General features: G+C 38.6%; 1 protein-coding gene across 1 annotated transcript in view; it reads left to right on the top strand.

Annotated features, from left to right (window-relative positions):
• Afg3l2 (AFG3 like matrix AAA peptidase subunit 2) overlaps nt 1-16,986 on the top strand; it is a 44,584-nt gene that overhangs the window by 12,730 nt on the left and 14,868 nt on the right. The window contains exons 6-9 of the mRNA XM_076836992.2: nt 6,642-6,716; nt 9,277-9,401; nt 11,931-12,204; nt 14,287-14,424. Of these exons, the coding sequence (XP_076693107.1) occupies nt 6,642-6,716; nt 9,277-9,401; nt 11,931-12,204; nt 14,287-14,424 (612 nt within the window). The remainder of the gene's footprint in view (nt 1-6,641; nt 6,717-9,276; nt 9,402-11,930; nt 12,205-14,286; nt 14,425-16,986) is intronic.

The following is a 16,986-nucleotide window of genomic DNA, read 5'->3' as shown; positions in this document are numbered from 1 at the left end:
ATGTTGACTTTGTATCCTGCTATTTTGCTGAGTTCATTTATTAATTCCAGATTTTCTGTGTATGCTATCGTTGGGATTTTCTGTATGTGTAATCATGTCATCTGCTAACAGATAATCTGGCACCTTCCTTTCTAATTTGTTTCTTTTTCTTACCTAGCTTTGACTAGAACTTCCAGTAGTGTTAAATAGACATGGTAAAAGTGGACATCTTGCCTGGTTCCTGATTTTAGAAGAAAAGCTTCCAGTCTTTCACCACACTGTGTGTTTTGATGTATAGCTTTTATTGTGTTGATGTAACCTCTTTCTAGTTTGTTGAGATTTTTATTATAAGCGGATGTTGAATTTGGTCAAATGCTTTCTCAGGCATTAATTGGGATGACCATGTGGTTTTTCCCCTTTACTCTGTCAATGTGGTATATGATGCTGATTGATTTTTGTACATTGAACCATCCTTACCTTCTAGAAATATATCCCACTTAGACATGAAGTATGTTATATTCCTTTTAATGGGCTGAATTTGGTTTGCTGATTTTTTGTTAGAGATTTTTGCATGTATGTTCATAATGTATATTGATTTATAGTTTTCTTTTGTGGTAGTGTCTTTGGCTTTAGTATCAGAGGAACACTGACTTCATAGAATGAGTTAAAAAGTGTTGTCTCTTCAGTTTTAAGAATTACTGGAGGGGCTGGGGATGTGGCTCAAGTGGGAGCGCGCTCACCTAGCGTGCTTGAGGCACTGGGTTTAATTCTCAGCACCACATAAAATAAAATATTGTGTCCACCTAAAACTAAAAAATAAATATTAAAAAAAATACTGAGTTAGTGTTTTTAAAGTGTGGTAGATTTCACCAGTGAAGCCATGAGTTCCTGGGCTTTTCTTTTTATTTTCAGATTTTTTATTACTGATTGAATATCCCTACTATTATAGGTCTGTTCAGATTTTTCTCTTTCTTCATAGTTTAGTTTTTGGAAAGTTTTGCATTTGCAGGAATATGTCAGTTTTATCCAGGTTATTCAATTTGTTGGCCTACAGTTGTTCATAGAACTTAAAACTATTTTACTTCTGAAAATGATTTATGTCCATACTTTCATTTCTGGTTTTAGTAATTTGAGTCCTCTCTTCTTTTTTTTTTTTGTTTGTTCGACTAGTTACTGTTTTGTTAGTGTTGCTAATTCCACCTCACCCCACTCCCCAAAAAAACTACTTTTGGTTTGTTTTTCCTCTTTATTGTCCCACACTTTCATATTCTCTGGGCTTCAATCTTTATCATCTTCCTTCTGCCAGCTTTGGGGTTAGCTTGTTTTTTTCTCTGGTTCCTTGAATTGTAAAGTTAAGTTATTGACTTGAGTTCTTTCTTGTATGTTTATTTTTTTGGTACTGTGGAATTAACCCAGGGGTACTTAACCATGGAGCCACATCTTCAGCCCTTTTTATTTTGAGACACAGTCCTATTAAGTTGCTTAGGGCCTTACTTAGTTGCTGAGGCTGGTTTTGAACTTGCAATCCTCCTGCCTCCACTTTCCAAGCCACTGGGATCACAGGTATGCACCACTGCTCCTGGCTCTTTTATTTTTAAATGTACATTTTTACAGTTATAAACTCCCACCTTATTCTGCTTTTGCTGTGTCCTGTAAGCTTTGGTATGTTATTCTTGTTTGCATTCATCTATATATTTTCCTTATATCCTTGTGATTTCTTCTTAGATCCATTGATTATTTAAGAGTGTGTTGTTTACTTTCAACAAATTTGTGATTTTCTGGTTTTCTTCTGTTACTGATTTCTAGCTCTGTACTGTTATAGTGGAGATACTTTGTATGATACCTGTTTTCAAAATCCATGGAAACTTAATCAGCTTTTGATTTATGTATTTGAGTATTCCATTTTTATGTTTATAACCATTATAATGTCTTACTATGTTAAACCTTTTAATAATATACAATGAATTTTGTCTCTCGTAACCATTTTTTATTTAAGGCTTATTTTTCCATCTTTCACTTTCAGTCTGTTTATTTGGACCTAAAGTGAATCTGAACAGCATATTGGATCATATTATTAAAATCTATTCTCAGTCTCTTGTATTGATTAGATAATTTAATCTATTTGTATTTAAAGTGTTTACCAATATGCCGGGACTTCTGTCATTTATTGTTTGTTTCCTATATGTCTTAGTGTTGCCTTTCATTTTCTGCATAAGTATCTTTGGTGTTTAGTTTTGTTGTTTTTTTGTTTGTTTGTTTGTTTTTGGTAGTGAAATGCTTAAATACTTTTTCTTTTTATTCTAAAGCTTTATATATGGTTATCATGGGGGGGGTGCATTTTACATCCTAAAATTACAATTCTAATTTGAATTTATGCCTGCTTAAATTCTGTAACATACAAAAAATTCTGCTTTCATACCCCATTTTTTTGGTCATTGGTGTCACAAGCTTATACTTGTACATCATATGCCCTAGAACATAATAATTCTTTTTCTTTTTTTCTTTTTTTTTTTTTTTTGGACCAGGGATTGAACTCAGGGGCACTTATCCACTGAGCCACATCCCAAGCCCTATTTTGTTTTTGGTTTTTGGTTTTGGTTTTGGTTTTTCTCAATAGGACCATTTATTTTGGGGTTAAATACCATCACATGCATTAGAGGGCTTGATAAAAACCCTCAGTTAGTACGGAACGTCTAAGTCATGTTTAATCTTTGGAGGATTTATATCTTAAATATCTTCGCTTAAGGCACATTATATAAATATACGCTGAATTTACCTCAGACTCATGAATTTCAAGGTGAAATGGTGTCATGGTAATAGAGATGAACATTTCACAGGCATATAGATTACCTATAGAATATTGCACCTTTGACTCATTAAAATAATGTCCCCTTAAATATTTCTAGAAGTCCCTCGGAAATGAATTCTTTGTTCTCAAGAAAAATTCTGCTCCCGTTGTGTGCAGTGTTTTCTCAGCCTATTGCTTCAGGTTTTCTGGCTACCTCTAGTGTTCTACTGTGGTCCTTTGTCCCTGGAGGTCTCCAGTACCTGTGGAAAGCCCTGTTTTGTATTTTATTAGAGACAGGGTCTTCCCTGAGTTGCTTAACACCTCACTTTTGCTGAGGTTGGCTTTGAACTTGCCATCCTCCTGCCTTAGCCTCCTGAGCCACTGGGATTACAGGCTTGTACCACCATGCTGGGCATAACCTAATAATTCTTTTAAATGCATCAGTCTCTTAAATTATGTAGAAAACAAAATATAGAGATACAAACCTAAGTTAGAGTAATATTAACTTTTACAATTTTTTTGTGTATTCACCATTCTTGAGATCTTTCATTCTTCAAATGGCTTAGAGTTACCTTCTGTGATGTTTCTTCTTTCTTTTTGCAGGAATTGCTTGAACATTTCTTGCAGCACAGGTCTAGTAGTAAGGAACTCCCCTGGGCTTTTCTTTATCTGGAACTGGGTTAATTTCTCCCTTTTTTGAAGGACAGTTTTGTCAGGTATGTCATTCTTGGTTTACAGCTTTTTTAATTCTACCACTTTGATTATTTGCTCTGTGTCTGATGAGAAGTTTGCTTAGAATCATTATAGGTAATGAGTTGCTTCTCTTACTGCTTTTGAGATTCTCTTTGTCTTTGGCTTTGAAGTTTTTGAATAATATGTCTCAAATGTGGGTCTCTCTGAGTTCATTTTATTTAGAATTCCTTGAACTTAGATGTTTTTATTCTTGTCTTTCATCAAATTTGGGGAGTTTTCAGCCATTATTTTTTTAATATTTATTTATTTATTAGTTGTAGTTGGATACAATACCTTTATTTATTTTTATGCTGAAGATTGAACCCAAGACCACATGCTAAGCGAGCGCTCTACCGTGGAGCCACACCCCAGCCCAGTTTTCAGCCATTATTTAAAAGAAACATTCTCTGTCCCTTTCCCTCTGTCTCTCATCCTTCCGTGACTCCTACATTGGATGAGTTGGTCTGCTTGATGCTGTTCTGCAGATCCCTTTACTCTGTTCACTTTTCTTCAATTATTTTTTTCTTTCTATTCCTCAAATTCAGTAATTTCAGTTGTCCTGTTGTTCACTGGTTCTTTCTTCTACCAACTCAAAGCTGCTTCCTCTAATGAAGTTTTCATTAGAGTTATTGTACTGTTCAGCTCCAGAATTCCTGTTTTTCTCTTTTTGGGGGGCGCAGGAGTGGGGGGGAATACCAGGATTGAACTCAAGGGTATGCAACCACTGGACCACATCCCCAGCCCTATTTTGTATTTTATTTAGAGACAGGGTCTCACTGAGTTGCTTAGCTCCTTGCGGTTGCTGAGGCCGACTTTGAATTCATGATCCTCCTGTCTGAGCCTCTGAGGTTATAGGCATCTGCCGCCATGTGCAGTGTAGGTTTTCTGTCTCTTTATTGGTATTTGTTTTGCTCAAATATCATTTTCTTGACTTTGACAATTAGTTCTCTGAGCATTTTTTAATGGAGTCATTTTAAATTCTTGTCTAGTATATTTGCAATCAGGTCTTTCTTGGGGACAGTTCTGTTGGTTCACTTTTTACCTTTGAATGGGCAATGCTTATCTGTCTCTTTGTGTGCCTTGTGATTTTGTCATTGAAAACTAGACATTTGAACATTTGAATCTGATAATGTAACTGAATATCAGATTCTTCCCTTTCTCTCAGGGTTTACTGTGAGGTTTTTGTTTGTTCATTTGTTTGTTTATTGTTATTATTATCATGGGCAGTTTCAGTGCCCAGGATCAGATTTGCTGAGGTCTTTTCTGAACCTTAAGTCTTTCCCTTAACATACATGGTCTGATTTTCCCTGTATATGCGGTTGCTTTAAGTGTCACAATCTTTAATATCTAACTCCAAAGTGGGGGAAAAGAGATAAATGAAGAAAATGGAAAAAAGGCATTGGCCTATTAGATTCCCTAGGATGCACTTCAGTCACAGGAGGGGTACAACAGTGGCTACCACCTATTTGCTACACTGTCATCAGAGGTAGCATTCAGAGCACAGACTCCTGGTCTGTAGAGGACAGGGTCCTTTAGCCTACCCTCATGCAAGCTTTATGGCAGCTGCTCCAGTGGCCTATCCTGGGCTGGGAGTGTGCTACTACAGTGCTGACAGCTAAAGTTAACCAAAGTGAGCCACAGTTGACTAGCTAAGCCTTCTAATAGCTCCAAATTTCCAAAATAATTACAGCAAACAGATTTTACCTGTATTAAGTGGGGAGGTAGATTCCTGGTGCTTCCTACTCCACCATCTTCCATCTACTCAGATTTTTTTTCCACCCATACTGTGATTGAACCCAGGGCCTTGTGCATGCTACGCAAGCACTCTACCACTGAGCCATATCCCCAGCCATTTTTTGTTTTATTTTGAGACAGGATCTTGCTAAATTGGTGAGGCTGGCCTCAAATTTGCAATCCTTCTGTCTCAACCTCATGAGTTGCTGGAATTACAGGTATGCACCACTGCCCTGGTTCTACTCAGATTCTTGAAACAAGTGTTTTTGTTGTTGTTGTTGTTGTTGTTTTTTTCATGAAAGTGAGGATGTTATATGCATAATTCTCAGATGTTGTGGGGAGCCAACATTCTCAAAAGTAACTCTTGTCTAGGTGTGGAAGGGGCTGCAGTAGTCCTTCCAAGAGTACTAACCAGTGCTTGAGAGGAGTCCCTATGGTGCCAGCTCTCCTGACCCACTGGCTTTTTGGGGTCAGTCTGCCACTTCCCAGGCAGCTTTGTAGGGGATAGGGTTCTTTTCCCCATTCCTTTCCAGATCAAGAACAGTTCCTCCTCTAGGTCAGCTTCTCTACTTTCTGTTTGTCATTTGTATTTTTCAGATTTACTGGTAGAGCACATAGTGAGAAGTAGGCATATCTCAAAGGACTTCAATCCTGAACTAGTCCTTGGGAAGAGGTATTTAAGAATGTTCTTAAGAATCTGATATATTTAGTGATTAAAGAAAGCAACTTTTTGTACTCATGGAGTGGCCAAAATTAAAAGGCTTTATAATCAAGTGATGGTGAAGATTTGGAGCAATAAGAATGTTTTGCTGGTACAAGTGAATTGGAGAGCCACTTGGCAATATTTTATGATGTTGAAGGTATAGTCTACCCTGTTACCCAGCTGCACTTTGTCTGCCTATAGATATATATTCCTGGGGACTTTTTGAAGGTATATGCAGGAAGCATTGTTTATAATGAAACAACAGGGAATAGGAAGGAACTTGGGGTGTACTCATCAAATGTAACATCCCACAGAATGAAACATCAACGTGGTTAAACTGAACGAATGTGATATTGGGAGAGAAAGAAAAGGAATAGAAGAGTGGATAGAAAGCAAGACCTTTTTTTTTTTTTTAAGTTTAAAAACAGGCCAAAGTGAGTGTGGATATCGTTCAGGGTTATATAGACATGTAGTACAAGTGCAAGGGCAGGTTGGGGGAGACCTGCCCATGCATGCTGTCCCCTCTGGGAGAGGGTATGCTGGGGAGCCTCCCCAGTATTGGAGGTGGGAATGTGGGGCATCCTCCGATTCATGATTATTTTTTGTGTGTATGGAATGTCATCTTCATTTTAAGTGAGCTTAAAAGAAAATTTGAAGTATTTATTTAAATATATGTTTGAATGTTTAACTTTTTAAAATTTCCAGGTAGACAGACTGGAAGTGGTCAACAAGCGTTTTGTTCGAGTGACTTTTACGCCAGGAAAAACTCCAGTTGATGGGGTAAATAATTTTATTAATTGATGTGAATTAGTCATAACTTTGCAGATTGAGAGCTGAGAGAAAACACCACTCATGTTGCAGCGGTGTGATGTACCCTGACAGGTGGGAATCTGTGATGTGAGTTAGTGCTAGGGGCTGCACCTCTGACTCACTCTTGGTGATGCCCATACTACTGGGAGGTGCTCCACAGAGTCTGATGAGAGCCAAGCACTCAGCGTCTTGCCCCATGGATAGCTGGTACTGAGTTAGGGGCTGTTCAGGCAGGTGTGGTTAACCTGCTAGGTACATGTTTTAGGGTATGAAACCACATGAATTTTTTATCTTTGTCAGAAAACAACTTACCAAGAGCTATTGTTATTTAAAACTTCTCATCTTTTATTTTTAGGTGTGTAGAGAGAACTTCCTTGCTCAGTAACACTGATTGCTTGGAAGAATATGGAATGACATGTTGATGTCTTCTGAGTTTTGTATCTTAATTTTTTTTTTAATCCACTTAACCACTGAGCCACATTCCCAGCCCAATTTTGTATTTTATTAGATACCCAATTATTGTATTTTTTTTTTAAAGAGTGAGTGAGGAGAGAGAGAGAGAGAGAGAGAGAGAGAGAGAGAATTTTTTTAATACTTATTTTTTTAGTTATCGGTGGATACAACATCTTTGTTTGTATGTGGTGCTGAGGATCGAACCCGGGCCGCACGCATGCCAGGCGAGCGCGCTACCGCTTGAGCCACATCCCCAACCCGAATTATTGTATTTTATTAGGGTCTCACTGAGTTGCTTAGTGCCTCACCATTGCTGAGGCTGGCTTTGAACCTGCGATCCTCCTGCCTCAGTCTCCTGAGCTGCTAGGATTACAGGCATGCACCACTATGCCCAACTTAAATCACCACTTTTTTAAAAAAATGATTGCAGGTTAAAGGAGAGCAAAGTTTTTTTGTGTGTTATAAAATGAGACTAATACTTGTAAAGTGCCTGGAATATAAGCACTATTTTTATCTAGTCAAACTCCATAAATATGAGTCCTTACAAGTATTAGCATCTTGTGGTTGTGCAGAGAGGCAATTTGACAATGCTTAGGACACTGCCTCTGGAGCCGGACTCCTAGGGTCAGATCCCAGCCTCTGCCTCTTATTCTGTACATAACCACAGGCAGGTAAGTCACTCTCGTGGCTTCTTTTTTTCTTTTTTTTTTATTTGTACTGGACATTAAACTCATCGGTACTAGACCACTGAGCCACATCCCAGCCCTATTTTTTATTTTATTTAGAGACAGGGTCTCACTGTGCCTCACTTTTGCTGAGGCTGGCTTTGAGCTTGTGATGCTTCTGCTCAAGCCTCCCAAGTTGCTGGGATTATAGGCATGTGCACCACACTGCACCTGGCTCATGGTTTCTTATCTGTAAGAATTAGAGCTTGGGCTAGGGTTGTAGCTCAGTGGTAGAGTGCTTGTCTAGCATATATGAGGCACTGGGTTCAATCCTCAGCACCACGTAAATCAATCAGTAAATAAAATAAAGGTATTGTGTCCATCTTCAATTAAAAAATATTTTTTAAAAAAGAAGCTCATTTTCAACCAGTAGATACTAATACTATACAGAATACATTTATACTCGTGTCCATGGGTTCTGTATCCATAGATTCAGTCAACTACAGATTAAAAATATTTGGAAAAAATTTGCATCTTCAATGAACATGTACAGATGTCTTTCCCTGTCATTTCCTAAACAGGGTATAATAACTTTGTAGCATTTACATTGTGTATTAGTATTTTAAATAATCTAAAGATGAATTAAATTACTTTAGGAGGAAGCATGTAGATTATATGCAAATACTATGTCATTTTATAAAAGGGATTGAGCATCTGCAGATTTTGGTATCTGTAGATACCAAGGAGTGGTTGTACTTGTGTGCTGTTTAGTAAAGTAGCCATCCCCCCTAGTCCCCTAGGTGTCCTTTCCTATGGCACTCAAGACTTCCCAACTCTGGGGAACTGAAGGGTGCTGCTAGACAGCTTGGCACTTCTATTCTGATTGTACATGCTAGTGTTTTTTCTAATGATTCATATTTTGACTGTCACCCTGTTCCTTCTTCTTGGGATGGTTCTCGAGATTGAGTTGATACATTTAAAGGACTTAGAACAGTACCACGCGCTCAGTAATTGCTCAGTGAACTTTTAGCTATTATTGTCATACACATTTGTTTTCAGTTTGGGAACAAGATGCTAGGAAATAAAGAAGATAAAAAGAATGAAGATAAAAAGAATGAATATGTATCTAAAAATAGGATTATCTTTTCAAATAGGACTTTTTATTCTGTTCTTTGAATTTATAATTTTAGAGCCACGGGAAAATACTCCTAAAGAAATGCTTATTTGCTAAGGACTACCAAATGTTCTGAGTGATTTAATCATCAAGTCATTAAAACCAGGCTCTATTACTGCTATTTTTAAAATTTGTAAATCTTTACTGTTTCTGAAAACTTCAAAAAGTCAACTCTCCAAGTGAATCACATCATTTGTTCCACTTCATTCTTAGGGTATTTGTTTTTCTGTTTTTATAGCAATATGTGTGGTTTAATATTGGCAGTGTAGACACCTTTGAGCGGAATCTGGAAACCTTACAGCAGGAACTGGGCATAGAAGGGGAAAATCGGGTGCCTGTTGTCTACATTGCTGAAAGTGATGGGTAAGAAGTACTTTTTAAATCGTTTTGAAAACTGTTTGCTGTGATGGTTCATCATGTCCTATGTCACTAGGTAGCAAAGTTACACATTAGATTCTCAAACAGCCCTTTCTCAGTTTGGCCAGAGTTTAAAACAATCACTAGTAACTTATTTGTGTACATGAATGATTCGTTTCCTACACATTGACATTTGTCTTGATTAAGCAATGGTTTGATTATTAACATCCAATGTATTGTCGACATAGAGTTTCAGCATAAAGAGTCTTTCATATAAGAGTAGCATTTCTATTTTTTTTTTTTACAGGTTTATTTATTTATTTATTTATTTGTGGTGCTGGAGATTGAACCCAGGGCCTTGTGCATGCGAGGCAGGCACTCTACCAACTGAGCCATATTCCCAGCCTCCATTTCTACCTATTTTAACAATCATTTATATTTCATAGAGTTTTCCAGAATTTTTAAGTGATTCTTCCTCTCTCATCAGAGCTACTTCTTCCCTTGGGGGTTATTTGTCTTTAATAACCCCACTTACAAGTCTTAATAGCTGCTCCATGTATTCAAACAGTTTTTGGGCTGGGGATGAGGCTCAGTGGGTAAGCACTTATTTAGCGTGCATGAAGCCCTGGATTCCAGTTCCAACAGCAGAACCATCTTTGAGCTCGTTTGGAAGTTATGTTGCCTTAGAGTGCTCATCCACATGCACCCAAGAGAACCATTGGCAATTACCTCTTTTGTATTGAATGCAGAAGGTACCCCTAGCTATAGAATTACTCGTTCTAGAGCAAACCAGAAGTCTTAATTTTTTTGTATATGTAAGAAGAGCAAAAAATAACCTGATGGTTAGTATGTTAATTGCATTGGTGGTGTCACTCAGATTTAAGGATTTCTGGAGTCTTGAGTATATAGACTTGCAGTCTATCTGCATCATGTGATGCTAGGTAGTTGTGGTGATGATGGTTCATGGAGGATTTATCCCCAGCTCTGAGGCTATAAGGTGTAATGACTTTATAGGCTGCTGCTGCAATGTTACATGGGTTAAATATTCCTTATCTGATGTATTGGAACCAGAAGTATTTCAAATTTCAGATTTTTGGAATATTTTGCATAGATTTTATCAGTTGAGCATCTCTAATCAGAACTCTAAAATGCTTCAAAATCCTTAAATTTTTAAGCATCATGTTGGTGCTCTGAAAGTTTTCAGATTAGGGATGCTCAGAATCTGTACAGACTTCTACTCTACCATTCTTAAAACTTTTCTTATCAGTGTAGCTTTTTTTTTCTTTTTCTCCAGAAATAAACCAAAGATAAATCTTTCATGGTTTTCACTGCTTGCTTTAGCAGCATTGAAAATTTTGTAATAAAAAAAATTAGAAAGCAAGGAAGGGGCTGGGACTGTGACTCAGTGGTAGAGCAGTCACCTGGCATGTGTAAGGTACTGGGTTCGATCCTTAGCACCATATAGAAATAAAATAAAGGTATGTATTCACCTACAACTAAAAAAATACATATAAAAAATTAGAAAGCAAATCCTGGTTTTTGTTTTGATTTTGACCTAAATCACATGCAAAATTTTAATCTAAATTGCTAAGTTCAACTAAATTGTATTAACCAATATAAACAATACCTGTACCCACGGTTAGTTTGAAATAAATATTATTAAGACAAAAAGAAAGCATAATGCATCACCCAGGCTTTAAGTCATTCAAGCGTCTCTCTGGAAGGCAAGCACCATGTTGAAGGGGACCCTCGGAGTCTGTTAAGCCTGCAAGGAATGGTCTTTGCAGCATTTGGTAGGAGGGAAGTGTAAACATGTATGCATTACTTTGGAACTGATGTTTTTCAATTAAAATAGATCTGACATTTGCAGGACATTTCTTTAAAATAGCTTGATGTATCCCCCCAAAAAAGAACTGGAATTTCCACTCAGGTTAACACCAGGATAATGTTAAAATTCTTTTTTTTTTTTTAATAATTTTTTTTTTAAAGAGAGAGAATTTTTAATATTTCTTAGTTTTCGGCGGACACAACATCTTTGTTTTTGTTTTTTTTTTTTTTTTTTTTTAAGAGAGAGAGAACTTTAATATTTATTTTTTAGTTTTCGGCAGACACAACATCTTTGTATGTGGTGCTGAGGATCGAACCCGGGCCGCACGCATGCCAGGCGAACACGTTACCACATCCTCAGCCCAATGTTAAAATTCTTAAGTAATTAAAAAAAAATTTCTTTGAAACCCAGATATAATGATAGAAAATAATAGTACTTTGCTTAAATGGTGGTTATTGGGATAAATATTAATAAAATATTGATAGACGGTATACATGTTAAGAACAGATTTCTCTCTGGTATCATCTTTTGTGATTCCCCACCAGTGGTGATAACACCAAGATTCCCCATGTGCCTCAAATAAAATACTAGAATGTTTAGATTTTAAAAAAATTAAAAATGGTTGCAGTCACATCTGAAGCAGCTGTGGAAACGTGTGTACATTGCAGAACAGTCTTAGCAACCTCCATGTCCTGTCCTCCCTCTAGCTCGTTTCTGCTGAGCATGTTGCCTACAGTGCTCATCATCGCTTTTCTCCTGTACACCATAAGAAGAGGGCCTGCAGGCATTGGGCGAACTGGCCGGGGCATGGGTGGCCTCTTCAGTGTTGGGGAAACCACAGCCAAGGTCTTAAAGGATGAAATAGATGTGAAATTCAAAGATGTGGCTGGTTGTGAGGAAGCCAAGCTGGAGATCATGGAATTTGTAAATTTCTTGAAAAACCCGAAGCAGTATCAAGACCTAGGAGCAAAAATCCCAAAGGTAAAGTGAACCTTCAGAAGATTAACTCAGAAACCTTTTGAAGTATTTCTTTGTCTCTGAAGTTGTCATTTTATAAAGTTTGAATATTTTAAGTAGCTACTTGTCTTAGTTTCTAACTTGAGTGTTTTGTTCTGTTTTTCTATGTATGTATGTTTGTATGTGAGTGTGCTTTGTTGTTGGATGGATTTTGTTTGTTCCTGAAAGAATTTGTTTTTTCGCTTGACAGCCTTTCCCAATCTACTTCTCCCTCCAGTCTGATTTATTTATTTATTTATTTATTTTTTAATATTTATTTTTTTTAGTTCTTGGCGGACACAACATCTTTGTTTGTGTGTGGTGCTGAGGATCAAACCTGGGCCGCACGCATGCCAGGCGAGCGTGCTACCGCTTGAGCCATATCCCCAGCCCTCCAGTCTGATTTAGACACCACACCCTCAGCAACATAGTCCCCTAGAGCTTATCACACTCTGCTGTCACCACATAACCCCCTTCCAAAGACACCTGTGGACCATCTGCCCCAAAGGTCCTGGCTCAGGGGATGATGAGGAGAGACAACACTAATGGTCACCTTCCCTGCTACCAGCAGATACCTGTGGCCACCGTGCCAGGGACAGCTCCTGTACCTTAGGGCTGGTCCTGACCCAGGACTAGGCACAAAATAGAAACTCTGTATTGAGTATATCAACTAGCTGCTCAGTAAATGAATTTATAAAAAACGTCTAATCTGTTTATAGGGCTGGGGATGTGGCTCAAGTGGTAGCACACTCGCCTAGCATGTGTGAGGCACGGGGTGCAATTCTCAGCATCACATAAAAATAAAGACATTGTGTCTACCTAAAACTAAAAAATATATATTTTTAAAAAAAAATCTGGGCTAGGGTTTTGGCTCAGAGGAAGAGCACTTGCCTAACATGCACGAGGCACTGGGTTCCATCCTTAGCACCACATAAAAATAATGATAATAAAAAAAGGTATTGTGTCCACCTACAACTAAAAAAATTAGTGGTTAAAAAATATCTGTTTATAATCCTTTAGTAAAGTTTACTTTAAAGGAATTCTTTGTACTGTGAATTGTTTCCTTGATTTTCATTTCCTATTTATATGGATAAAAAATCATGTCATGATTTTATGCTTTGCTGTCACCTAACACCCATTTGTATCATATCTAGGCATCTCTACAACTTAATAGTTTTTATATTGTTTAAATAAACAGTTTTTTTCTTGTTAACTTCATCATCGGTATTTTTATTTTTTAATTTTTTATCCTACTTCTGAGACTTTCTTTTTTCCCATCCTGGTACTGGGAATTGAATCCAGGGGTACTCTACCACATTCTCAGTCCTTATTTTGTTTCATTTATTTATATAAATACCTTTATTTTTTATTTTTATGTGGTGCTGAGGATCGAACTCAGTGCCTCGCGCATTGCTAGGCAAACACTCCACCACCAAGCTACAGCCCCAGCCCCTTTTTAAATGTATGTTTGTTTGTTTGTTTGTTTGTTTTGGTGCTGAGGATTGAACCCAAGGCCTTGTGCATGGGAGGCAAGCCCTATTTTGTATTTTAATAGAGGGTCTCATTGAGTTGCTTAGCACCTCACCATATTGTTGAGACTGGCTTTGAACTCGTGATCTCCCTGAGCTGCTGGAATTATGGGTGTGTGCCACCACAAGAGAGGACACTATTTATAGCTAGTCACTTAATGGAAAATAAAATAAAAATGAATTCATACAGTTGGTTTAAAATACACATTTATCTCTGCTAAAAATGTTCTGACTTATACATGGAAGGTAGAAGTCAGTGGTTGAAATTAGTTATTATTGGGATTCAAAAGCCAATTTTACTTGTAAACAATAAAAGAATTATGTGAATTGGGAGACATAGTTTGCATTTGTCTCCTTGAATTATTTAAATAAGTCTCAGTTGGTTCAATAGTAAATTCCTTGCTGACGTCACCTTTTTAAATATACTATTAGAAGGCCTAAAAATCTAAAAGGGAAGTATTTAAGATTTTAACATGTATCAGTAAGACTTAAGAGACAGAGTTATACCTTGAATAATTTCTCTTTTTTGAATCTGAAGGGTGCCATTCTCACTGGTCCTCCAGGCACGGGGAAGACACTGCTAGCTAAGGCCACTGCTGGAGAAGCCAACGTCCCCTTCATCACTGTTAGTGGATCTGAGTTTTTAGAGATGTTTGTTGGTGTGGGTCCAGCAAGAGTAAGTCTTGTTCTTTTCCTCATCTTCCTTATCCCCGTTTATTCTCCCCATATGGTGACTTGGCGAAGATGTCCCTGCCCTCAGGGTCTCCAAAGGAACCTCCCACTGGTCACTGCCTTGAGTACTAAGGACAAGCTTGCAGCAAGGCCTGTGACTTCAGCTCACCTTCCCAGACCAACCAGAACACAGTTTGGGCCCTAAAATGATTCTCACTCACATGCTTCAAGAAGTGGCTTTAATTTGTGGATTATTATTATTTTATAATAGCTTTATTGTGACATAATTAACACGCTGTAAACTTCACTACCTTAAAGTCAAGTCTACAGCTAAATAGCTTAGGGTACATTCAAACTTATGCAATATCACCACAATTAATTACACAACACTCATCCCCTTGAAAAGCAGCCCTAGAACCCTAGGCCCTTTGTTACCCTCTCCTCTTACCCCTCCCAGCCCTAAGCAAACACTCATCTACTTCTGTCTGTAGGTTTTCCAGTTACAGATATTTTATATAAATGGAATTGTACAGTATGTGGTCTTTTTTTGTTTCGTTTTGTTTTTATGAACTGGGGTCTCACTGTGTAGCCCAGGCCGGGCTCAGACTCTTTTTCCGCCTCAGCCTTAGTAGCTAGAGGATACACGTGTTCACCACCATACCCAGCAATATGTAAAGCTCTGTGTTTTACTTTGAGAGGAACCGCCGAATTTTCCAAAGTACCTGTGCCTTTCACATTCCCATCAGCAGTGTGTGAAGGTTCTTGATTCCTTCACATCCTCACTATCACTTGCTGTTACCTGACTCTGATTGTAGCCACCCTAGTGAAGGTGATGTGGCATCTTGTTTTGCTTTTGATTTGCATTTCATCAATGACAAGAAACGTTGAACATTTTCTTTTTTGGGGTGGGGCATGAATCCAGGGCCTTATGCATGCTTGACAAGTGCTCTACCACTGAGCTATATCCCCAGCACTTTTGGTTTTATTTTGAGACAGAGTCTTGCTAAGTTGCCTAGGCCAACCTGGAACTTGCCATCCTCCTGCCTTAGCCTGGCAAGTCACTGGGATCACAGGCATGTGTCACGGTGCCTGGCTCAGTGTTGGGCATTTCTCATCTGCATATGAGCCATTTTCAGACATTCCTCAGAGAGATGTCTATTTAGATTTTTTGCCTGTATTTTAATTTGTCCTTTTCTTATTGACCCTGGATACTACCTTCTAATAAGATATGTGACTTGCCGATATTTTCCCTATTCTATGGGTTGTCTTTTCACTCTTTTTGATAGTGAAGCACAGAAGATTTTAATTTTGATTTTATTCATCTCTCTCTTCTTTGTGGTTCTGCCAAACTGAAGGCCATGAATGTTTACCTATTTTTTCTTCTAATAAGTTTATAATGATGGATCTTACATTAATGGATTCACACAAGTTTATAAGGCAGATAAGTCTTAGGAAGATAGGAGAACAAGGGGGTGTGGAATGTTTATAATGAAGGGCCATGCGATCTGATGTGGATCAGGAGAAGTTGAAGGTAGGAGAGGACCTATGAGGAGTGGAAATGTGAGGCAGTGGGCTGGAGAACTGAGAAGTGAGTGAAGTGTTGGGTGGATACGACACATAGGATGTACATGGCTGGCTATTCCGAGAAGCAGAAGTGGCCAGAAAGTAGAGGCTGAGGCTGATTGTTCAGAGTGTATCTGGACAAAGCTAGCCTTGTCAGAGTGGACCAAAAGGTGCTGGAAGAGGTAGTTAGGGACCTGAGAGGAACCACGTAGATGTGGAAATCACTCAACAGAGAGTGCTTGGAAGAGCATCAGACCTGCAGGAGTACCTTGGCAAGGGAAACAGGTATGCCTGCCACATGGTGTGAGTGTCACAACAAGAGTGTTTTTTTCAGCAGAATTATTTTGACAGTGGTAGTGGGGCATAAGGCAGACAGACCCCCAACTCTGACTAGGAAAGGAAGACATAGACCCCTGTACTTGAGAGTTTTGCAGGTTCTGGTTAAGGTACGGAGGTGAAGGGATGAGCTTGAAGGCAGAGGGCCTATTGATCACAAATATGGAGCTGGGAGCAAGGGAGGCAAATGAGGGGTTTGAGTTCTCTCAGGGGATGTTTTCAGATTCTTGTTGGAATGAAAGTCCAGAAACTCAGGCAGAAAGGATGAGAGGAAGCCTTTAGAAAGGGAAATGAGGCCCAGGGGGCTTGTCTCTTACAAACACCAAGGACTAGTGGTGAGGCAGTGGGGTGGCTTCTCTTGTTCATGGCTTGAGGGGTCCTGCTCAGTGGGACAGTCTGGGTACAGGGGCAGACAGCAGCTGCTCTGTCATAGTGGCGCTGGGGGCAGGAGCGCTGTTGGTTGCTCTGCGCTAGTGCCTGGAACAGCCGTGGGCTTGGAACATCCTTGCCTTTACTTCCTATGTGAGCATGACCTAGACAGTCACTGCTGGAGGCATGAAGCAGGAGCCCTGAAGAAGCCTCAACTTTCCGAACAGGAAGTTTACAGGTCTACTATGTTGTCTTTTAATAGGGCAAAATATGTAATGCTTTTTGTTGATATTATAAA

The sequence above is a fragment of the Callospermophilus lateralis genome, chromosome 17 (assembly GCF_048772815.1).
Source record: "Callospermophilus lateralis isolate mCalLat2 chromosome 17, mCalLat2.hap1, whole genome shotgun sequence".
NCBI classification, from domain to species: domain Eukaryota; kingdom Metazoa; phylum Chordata; class Mammalia; order Rodentia; family Sciuridae; genus Callospermophilus; species Callospermophilus lateralis.
The sequence above is the reverse complement of the archived record's forward strand: the minus strand, read 5'-3'. Positions and strand labels throughout refer to the sequence as shown.